The 10,374-nt window shown below is 42.5% G+C and overlaps 1 protein-coding gene across 5 annotated transcripts in view; it reads right to left on the bottom strand.

The window, feature by feature from the left end:
• The window catches only part of farp2 (FERM, RhoGEF and pleckstrin domain protein 2), a 162,678-nt gene that overhangs the window by 71,737 nt on the left and 80,567 nt on the right, over positions 1 to 10,374 (bottom strand). For all 5 annotated transcript variants that reach the window (XM_048604214.1, XM_048604215.1, XM_048604217.1 and 2 more), the window contains 4 exons: positions 9,970 to 10,084; positions 8,015 to 8,162; positions 6,829 to 6,924; positions 5,249 to 5,412 (listed from right to left, as the gene is read on the bottom strand). In XM_048604214.1, the coding sequence (XP_048460171.1) occupies positions 5,249 to 5,412; positions 6,829 to 6,924; positions 8,015 to 8,162; positions 9,970 to 10,084 (523 nt within the window). The remainder of the gene's footprint in view (positions 1 to 5,248; positions 5,413 to 6,828; positions 6,925 to 8,014; positions 8,163 to 9,969; positions 10,085 to 10,374) is intronic.

The raw sequence follows: 10,374 nt of genomic DNA, 5'->3' as shown, positions 1-10,374 counted from the left end.
CCCTAACCTGTTCTTCCTCCCACCTATCCCCTCCTCCCACCCCAAGCCGCACCTCCATCTCCTACCGACCAACCTCATCCCGCCCCCTTGACCTGTCCGTCCTCCCTGGACTGACCTATCCCCTTCCTAACTCCCTACCTACACTCACCTTTCCTGGCCCTATCCCCGCCTCTTCGACCTGTTTGTTTCCTCTCCACCTATCCTCTCCTCTATCCCTCTTCTATCCGCCTCCCACTCTCTCCCTATTTATTTCGGAACCCCCTTCCCCTCCCCCTTTTCTGATGAAGGGTCTAGGCCCGAAACGTCAGCCTCTCTGCTCCTATGATGCTGCTTGGCCTGCTGTGTTCATCCAGCCCTGCACCTTGTTGTCTCGGATTCTCCAGCATCTGCAGTTCCTACTACCTCTTGAATATTACTGAGCCATGAGCAAACTGGCACAGAGTGAACAAGTTTACAGAGAAAAACGCATGGCTCAAGGATTGATGTGGGAGTAACGGGTTCAAATTCATGGGACATTAGCACTAGTAAAGGGGAAGGAGGAAGCTGTTCCGAAGGGACCGGCTCCACCTGAATCATGCTGGGATCAGAGTCCTGGCAAATCACATAACTAAGGCTGTGGATAGGGCTTTAAACCAAATACAGGGGTGGGTTCGGTTGGGTGGAAAATTATGGAAAAGTTAGGGCCGAGGGGTGCTCAGTATTCACAGTATATGAAACAAAGTAAATGAGCTTGCAGCACAAATGGAAATTGGCAGGTATGATGTTGTGGGTATCACAGAGATGTGGCTGTAAGGGGATCAGGGCTGGGAACTAAATATCCAGGGATACACGTCCTATAGGAAGGACTGACAGATGGGCAGAAGCGGCAGAGTTACCTTGCTGGTAAGAAACTAAAATTAAAGAAGTGATATATGGTCAGAAAACATGGAATCTGTGTCGGAAATGTTGAGGAACTACAAAGGAAAAAAGACCTTGATGTGAGGAGTGTACAGGCCTCCAGGCAGGCATCAGGATGTGGGGCAGAAAATAAATCAGGAGATGAAAAGGCATGTAAGGAAAGGCAGTACTGCAATAATCATTGGGGACTTCAATATAGAATCACAGATTGCAGGTGGACTGGAATGTCTACGAGATGGTTTCTTTGGAGCAGTTTGTGGTACAGCCCTCAAGGGAACAGAGGATTGTGGATTTAGTGATGTGTAACAAGGCAGACTGGTTGAGGGAGCTGAAGTTGAAGGAACCCCCAGGGGACAGTGACCAAAATATGATTGAATTCATCCTACAGTTTGAGAGGGAGAAGATTGAAACAGATATAACGGTATTACAATTGGGTAAAGGTAATACAAAGACATGAGGGAGGAGCTCCAGAGTTGATTGGAAGGGGAGCCGAGCAGGGAAGGCAATGGAGCAGCAATGGCAAGAGTTTCAGGAGGTAATTTAGGAGGCAGAGCAGAAGTTCATCTCAAGGGAGAAGAAACATACTAAGGAGAGGATGAGGCTGACACAAGAAGTCAGGAACAGCATAAAAGCAAAAGAAAAAGCATATAACGTGATGAAGATTAATTGGAATCCAGTAGCTTGGAAGGCCTTTAAAAATCAGAGGATAACTAAAAAGGCAGCAAGGCAGGAGAAGATGAAATGTGGGAGTTAGCAACAGAAAAGAAAACTGCAGGAGTTTTCTTTTGATATCTAAAGGGTAGGAGAGAGGCGAGAGTGGACATTGGATTGCTGGAAAATGAGGCTAGAGAAGTAGTAATGGGGAACAAAGAAATGGTGGAGGAACTAAATAGGTTCTTAGCATCAGTTTTCACAGTAGAAGACACCAGCAGCATACCAGAACTTCAAGAGATTCAGGGAGCAGAAGTGAGTGTAGTGGCCATCACTAAGGGAGAAACAAAGGTCTGAAAGTGGATATATAACCTGAACCAGATGGACTACTCAGAGTTTTGAAGGAGATAGCTGAGGAGATTGTGGAGGTATTTGTGGTGTTTTTTCAGGAATCACTGGAATCCAGGAGGGTCCCAGAGGACTGGACAATGGTTGATATAACACCCCTGTTTAAGTACAGAGTAAGGCAGAAGACAGGAAACTATACAGCAGTTAATTGACCTTGGTCATTGGTAAGATTTTAGAGTCCATTATGAAGGATGACATTGCAGAGTACTTGAAAGTGCACGGTAAAATAGGGCTGGGTCAGCACGACTTCATCAAGGGAAGGTCATGCTGGACAATTCTGTTAGAATTCTTTGAGAGGGAATGACCAAGTTAGATAAAGGAAATCAGTAGACACAATCTTCGGATTTCCACAAGGCTTTTGACAAGGTGCCGCACAGAAGGCTACTAAATAAAATAACAGCCCATGATGTTAGGAGCAAGGTACACAGATAGGGGATTGGCTGACCGGCAGAAGGCAGAGAGTGAGGATAAAAGGGGTCTTTTTTCAGGATGGCAACCGGTGACTGATGTAGAAACAAAAGCAGAAATTGCTGGAAAATCTCAGAAGGTCTAGCAGCATCTGTGAAGAGAAATCAGTTAACACTTTGGGTCCAGTGACCCTTCCTCAGAATTGATGGTAGCTAATAAAGAGTTGTTTTATGCAGAAGACAGGATTGGGGGAAGAGGATAAGGAGTAAACAATAGGTTGAGATACAGCCCAAAAAGAGAAAAGAACAGTCAGACAGACAAAGAAGTGGATAACGATCAGCCTGGGAGAATGAATAGCTACTAATAGAGTCTATTAGTGGCTAACAATGGGCAGTGTGTAATAGCAGACCTGATAACAAGGCCTGGTATATTGGGGTGCCACAGGCCTTAAAATTGTTGAACTCTACATCGAGTCCCCAAGCCTGTACAGTTCACAAGTGGAAACTGAGATGCTGTTCTTTCTGCTCATGCTGAGCTTCACTAGAGCACTGCAGCAAGTCTGAGACAGAGATGTAAGCTAGGGGAATACAGTGGTGTGTTGAAATGACAGGCAACTGGAAGCTCAGGGTCTTTCTTGCGGACAGAACATAGGTGTTCTGCAAAGCAGTCACCCAGTCTATGCTTAATTTCCCCAATATAAAGGAGACTGCATTTGCAATATTGTCAGCAGTTTTGAGCCCTATAACCAAGGTATTGGAGGGGTCCAGAGAAGGTTTACATCCATGATCTTAGGAATGAAGGGCTTGACATATGAGGAACAGTTGAGGAATCTGGGTCTGTACTCGATGGAGTTTCGAAGGATGAGGGGGGATCTGATTGAAACTTACAGAATACTGAGAGGCCTAGACAGAGTGGACGTGGAGAAGATTCTTCCACTCAGAGCAGATTAGGACATATCAGCCATGATCGAATGGTAGATTAGAGACTTGATGGTCCAAATAGCCTACTTTTGCTCCGATATCTTGTGGTCTTAAGACATCGAAGAGTCCAGGTTCTGTACTGCCGAACCCCTCATATAAAATGTCATTGTACATTAAAGTATTAAAAGATTGCCGTGAAATCTGCATAGAATATTTAGATGTAACATTGATGATACTTTTCAATTCCATGGGATCAATGGTACATGGAAAACAAGTACAAACATTCTGCCTCAGAATGACCTATCCTTCCTTTCCTTAAATAATTAAATTATTTAAAAAGAGGCTTTCAGAATTGAGGATTTTAGACAGTAGACAGGGAGAAATTAGGGTGGTCAGAATGAATGCAGACTTAAGGTATTTATCAAAACGGAAGGAGGATGAGATATTATTATGCTGTGAATTAATAAGAATTGCAGTATTCTAACTGAAAGGGTGGGCGACAGCAAATTCAACATTAACCTTTAAAAAATAACTAAATGCATGCTTGAACAGCAAACATTTGCTGGGTCGCTCTGACTAAAGGTCACTTCTGCTTCTCTCTCATCTGGTGCTACTGACCTACTCAGTATTGCCAGCACTTTGTGCTTCAATTAACCAACATATTTAAATTCAATCGTTTTGATGATGGGATTTGGTAACACTTTCTGCTTCAAGCACAGTACACAAATTCCCAGGTTATGTACAACTATCTTAAACTATATTGACTCAATAGTTCCAATTGCAAAAGAGTATCTTTGTGTGGTCTAAAAGTATTACTGTTTTGAGTGCCAGCTATTTTATGCCGGGCCAACGTCACCTCGACAAAGGTGTAATTAATCTGGCCAATGCACTTAATGGTTCTTGCTGTCAGTATTCATAGAATGTTGCGTCATATAGAGATGGCACATCTTGGATAAGATGTTAAATTTACACCAACTCACATCTGTCTTCTCAGATGGGTGGGACAAAATTATCTAACACTATTCAGAAAAGGCAATCCCTTAATTTTCAGACCAATATCTACCCTGCAACCAATATCACTATTACCCAGTAATTAAACTCATTGTTGCTTGTGGAGTCTTGCTGTGCCTGCTGGGGCAGAATGTTGGCACACTGGTTAGCATTGCTGCTTCACAGCGCCAGGATCCAGGATTCGATTCCAGCTTCAGGCGACTGTCTGTGTAGAGTTTGCACATTCTCCCCACATTTGCATGGGTTTCCTGTGGGTGCTCTGGTTTTCTCCCACAATCCAAAGATGTGCAGGCTATGTGGACTGGCCATGTTAAATTGCCCATAGTGTCCAGGGACGTGCACGCTGGGTGGGTTAGCCATGGGAAATGCAGGGTTACAGGGACAGATTAGGGTGCGGGTCTGAGTGTGATGCTGTTCAGAGGGTCGGTGCAGACTCGATGGGCTGAAGGACCTGCTTCCATACCATAGGGATTGGGATACTATCTGGCTGGTGCATTTTTCTATTTTGCAATAGATACACGTCAAAAGGAGCTGAACTGGTATTCAGCAATTGTGGAGAGACCCACATCCTGAAAAAAAATGAAGACTTTTCATTCTTTCCAGCACTAGACTAAATATAAACAAACTGCACAGATCTCCAAATCAACCATCTGCTGGTTAGAATCGTTTTCTGAAATAAAGGTTACATCGAACCTGCTATATCACCGGGCTACCTCAGGTGTAGAAAATGCAACTCAATATTTTGTTGCAAATGATTGTCTCTTGTTTTTCATACATTTTAGGACTAAATGTAACCAAAACATGAATTGTGACAGAAACGAACCTTATATCATTATATGTCAGTAGCAGGCTCGCCATCAGCTTTCCCTTTTAGATAGTTACATGGATAATTCAGCAGCATCCATCATTTCTACACGCCAACTAACAAGCAATTAAATGTAGTTAACATCTACCTGTATCTGAAGGAGGAGCCCCTGCTGAATAAAACTGGCTTGGTCTTTGGTTTGGGTTGGTCCATGAGTCTGAAAAAGCTGTGGTACTCAACACAGTTCTTCCAGAAGATCTTACACAGGTCACGATCAGCCAGCAGGAACTCCAATGTATCCTGGTACGAATCCTGCAATCACAGAATCACAAATATGACACATCATGAATGTTTCTCCTCATCTCACTCCTATCTCTTTTGCTAACAAACGTGAAATTGTGACCCCTAGTTGCTGACATACTGGTGGAAACAGAATATCCTTCTCTACTTTATCAAAATTATTCATAATTCTGAACACCTCAATAAGGTCACCTATTAATCTTCTCAAATTACTTTTCTTTCTAACTTACCACTCTTTCTATTTAACCCCCATTCCCAATCTCCACTGCCCTTTCCCAAATCCCTCATTTCCTCCCACTTGCCACACCATTCATGCTTCCTTCTCGCTGCCCCTCTCCTGAAGCCTCATTTGTGGCGTGGGAGTGGGTGGTGGTAGTGGTTTAGGATAGATAGCAATCAGAGCAGTTCAGGGTTTAAAAAAAACAAACATGACTAAGAATCAGAGACAATACAGTGTGGAGCTGGAGGAACACAGCAGGCCAGGCAGCTACAGAGGAGCAGGAAAGTTGACATTCCTCCAGCTCCACACTGTATTGTCTTTGACTCCAGCATCTGCAGTCCTTGCTATATCTAAGACTGAGAATCAACTGTCACAATGCTTTACTTGACACATGCACAGTAACTGCACTAAAATAAAAATGGAGTCAGCACTATTCGTACAAGTTCCGTTAAATACAATCTGCACTAAATATGATCTTGGCCGCATGCTGGCTCAGTGGTTAGCTTGCTGCCTCACAGTACCAGGGACTCCAGTTCACTTCGACCCTCTGGTGACTGTCTGTGTGGAGTTTGTATATTCTCCCCACGTGTGCGGGTTTTCTCCGGTTTCTCCCCACAGTCCGAACACATGTAGGTTAGGTGGATTGGTCATGATAAATTGCCTGGTAGTGTCCAGGGATGGGTAGGTTAGGTGAGTTAGACATGGGAAATGCAGAGTTACAGGGATAGAGTAGAAGATGGGTCTGCATGGGATGCTCTTCAGCAGGTTGGTGTGGACTCGATGGGCCGAATAGCCTGCTTCCATACTGTAGGAATTCTGTGAAAGCCAGAATGGAATAATAGAATGCACTTTAAAAAGGGGCCACCTGTATTTTAGAGGTACAATAACCCAAAAATGAACAATTGCAATGGTAGGTATCCAAAGTGTGAATGAATCAGTGCCACTATCTACAAAGTACTTGTGAGCACTTGCACTTCAAGAGGCTGGCATCTGTTCATGGTCTGCTGCAACCTCAATTTTCAAGCTACCTCTCTCCATCCTCTTCACTTCTCTGCAGCTTAGGAAGATAAACCCACCTTCTTAATTAAGCTTTTGTTCACCTCTCTCAAATTTGTTATCATTTTCACTAATGAACACAGGAGTTCTTCATCTTACAACGGCAAAGCAAGCACCAAACAATACACTTTTCCCAAAGCCTCAAATCTTACATGGACTTCTGGATGGAGCTTGATGAGGAACCTTTTTCTCTTGAAGCTAAGTTTCCGGATCTTTGCCCAGTTGAAAGTGTTAATTTTTGTATTGCCCTGTAAAAGAGGAAGAGAGAGAATAAAAATGTTATGAATTTAAATCTTTAAGACTGTATGGATTTAACGATGTAGCTTTCAGAGGCAGCTGCTCAAGAATCAAAATATCACCCTTACACACTTTTCCAATGTTATATCCCCAGACTGCCTGACAAAGGCAAACATTGCTAATGCCATTCTTCAGGCAGTTTGCTACATTCCAGATGACCTCCCTGTTCCTACTCAAAGGAATCAATTAGGAAAAATTGCTAACTGATATCACTATGCACCAACAGTGGAATCTCTGCAAGGGACTGTGAAATACAGACAAATCCTTAGATGGCACAAAGGTATTTCTAGAGCGACGTGCAAGGATGCTTAGTAAAAAGGATGCATTAGTTTAAAAAATTTACGTAGAAGTGATAGGGAACATGAGAAAAACTAATGAAAGGAGATTTAAAAGATCATTTGAAGGAAGGCAACAAAGGATTACAAAAAGACTTAGAAACATGGAAAATAGGTGCAGGATTAGGCCATTCAGCCCTTCCAGCTTGCACCAGCATTCAATATGATCCTGGCTGATCATGCAATTTCAGTATCCCACTCCCACTTTCTCTCCATATCCTTTGATCCTGTTAGCCGCAAGAGTCACATCCAACTCCCTCTTAAATATATCTAACGAACCAGCCCCAACAACTTTACAGAATTCCACAAGTTCACAACTCTGAATGAAGAATTTTTTCCTCATCTCAGTCCTGAATGGCTTCCACCTTATTCTTAGACTTTGAACCCTAGTTCTGGACTTCCAACGTCGGGAACATTCTTCCTGCATCTAGCCTGTCTAGTCCCATCAGGGTTTTATATGTTTCTATGAGATTCCCCCTTCATTCTTCTAAGTTCTAGTGAGTACAAACCCAATTGATCCAGTCTTTCTTTATACGTCAGTTGTACCATCCTGAGAATCAGTTTGGTTTGCAGATTCTACTTGTTGTTTTGCTCACAATAAGACTGCAGGTGTAATAAGGATAGTCTCCTTAGAGTCTGCGCTCCTACATGTCTCAATGAGCTGTGAGAAACAGTATAATGAGTTAGTGTTAAATTAAAGCTCTACCTGAAACACCACAACGCCCATGTGGGTGACAGCCAGATTGATTTTTGTCCCTTCCCTGTCAGAGGCCGGATGAAACCGAATTCCATACATTTCAAGTTTCCTTGCTATCTCTAATACCTGGAAATCTGATTCAGCTGGAGTCTGGCCTCTGAAAAACAGACAGAACACGATTAATAATACAGCACAGTAATTTGCTGCACTGCATATACAGCAGCTTTGTGAACTGTGCTTTCCTGACTGTTGCAACTGGTGACCTGGGAAATTGGAAGGAAGTCTCATACTCACAGGTAAATTGTAAAGATAAATTATGCAGACCTAAGGGACCTCAGAATATGCTCAGGAAACCAAACATCCCAGAGACTCAATAATTAAGTAACTCGTCTGTTTGATAAGCTTTACAATTCAGTCAGTTTTTAAACTTGAAATTTTTCTGATAAAATGTCACATCAAGTGGATGTAGGTTTAACACTATCCACCTCAGCCGTCACATTGTGGCAAGGTGTTGAGTGGAGCTAGAGATTGCTCACAGCAGACTGCATCCCTTTCAGAAGTACTGTTGACCAGTTCCAAAAATTTGCCTTAAGACTAGGAATCCTTCTAATGTGTAGCTCAGCAACTGATTAGGCGTAACCACAAATTGCGTTTGTACAGAGACTAATGTACATCAATTTGTTTCCTCCAATGAATGTTTCTCTTTTCATAACGGTTGAGATTCTCAAAAGTATAGCATAAGGGTAGGATAGCAAGTCTCTGCAGGGGATGTTCTGGCTACAATCCGTTAAAGGCACCTTGGAATTGTTCCACTTCGTGAGCAGTTTTACAGTTTTGAAATTTCTGTATGAAAATTCTGGCCTTCTGCGGTGAGGTGCCTAGCTTTGTTCAGCAATCTCAAGCAGCAGAACTAAATTTTTTACTTCCAAGTTGATTACCAAGATATAACACATTGATGCCCCTTAGCACCATGACTAAATATAAAATCTCAGTCAGGATGATTCACATTAAATTCCAAGAACAAAATCTTGATCAATGCTGAACTAGCAAACCTCAAGATAAGCTTCTAAGGAGATGCTATGTCTGCCAGCTCCCTGATCCTGAACACTATCCTGATACTTTTATTAGAAAGCACATGTGTAGATGTCAAACCTAGTTTATCATTGTGCCCTGTGTTCACTCCCTCTGCCCAGCCTACTTCAAACATCCAGTCGAGCATCAAAAGAAATGCTTCTTGAAATGATCCCACTCAGCGATGAGTTGGACTTATATACACTCCAGGAGAGAGAGGTAGTGGGAAGTGAGAGGGGTTGAAAGGTTGCAGATGTACCTTCCTCTCTGTATATGATCCAAACCAGGAAGGAAACACTATCCTTATTAATCTCACAGCTTGCAATCACATATTTACGCATAATAAAGTTCTAGCGTTTTATTTTCCTAAAATATGTCATTACCAATGTGGGTGAAAAAGGCCTGACCTTATAGGTTCAAAAATGTTACAGACAAGCTAGTGCTTAGATCCTCTATTTAAAAGCTTTGCCTGCAACAATCAACAATCAACTCCAGGCCACTGATGGAACAACAGGCCACGGACAAACACAAACTTTTACTGCCACATTAATAAGAAATAGATGTGCCTAAGCATGTGAAGAGACCTCAAAGCATAATAAATTGTATTTAGATTTTGACCTAAAGGTGTATGTTTCACATCTCCTGCCAATCAAAGGCAAAATAAAACTGAGAAGGAAGCAGTGGCATACAAACAGCTGTGCCGCATATTTGAGGACAAATGGAAGAGGAACAGCGCATCATCGAAGGAAAATCATGTTCACCACAACAGAAGCAAAACTGCTGCATAAAAAGCACAACAGAATGCTGGACTGAAAGGATCACAAGATTGGGATTTTATTTTATTGTGAACAAAACTCAAGATCTAACAGCTGGTTCAAATAAACAATACTTACATGTTTTGCCTGTGGAATTCCATAATCTTTTCCTGCAACATTTTCTGGTTTGGCAAGAGCGTGTTACTCTTGAGGTACTCCAGATCCTGAGTTTCATCATAATCTCCAATTTCAGCTAAAAAGCAAAAGGAGAAACACTTGTTTTAGCGATGCAGCAACTAGTCAGAATTACAATAAAATAAACATCTGCTGACGCTGGACATCTGAAACAAAAACCAGAAACTGCAGAAGGAACTCAGCAGGTCTGGTAGCATCTGTGGAGAGAAAGCAAAGTTAATGTTTAGAGTCTGGTGAGCCTTCTTCAAAATTATCAGTAGCGAGGTAAAGTCTTCGTAGAGACTAGTGGGGGTGGGGGGGATTTAAACATAGGCAGAGATGGCAGGGGGGGAGGGGAGGGAGAGAGAG

The sequence above is a fragment of the Rhincodon typus genome, chromosome 13 (genome assembly GCF_021869965.1).
Source record: "Rhincodon typus isolate 14 chromosome 13, sRhiTyp1.1, whole genome shotgun sequence".
In the NCBI taxonomy this organism is placed as follows: Eukaryota; Metazoa; Chordata; class Chondrichthyes; order Orectolobiformes; family Rhincodontidae; genus Rhincodon; species Rhincodon typus.
Note: the sequence above shows the minus strand (reverse complement) of the source record. Positions and strands in the feature narration are given on the sequence as shown.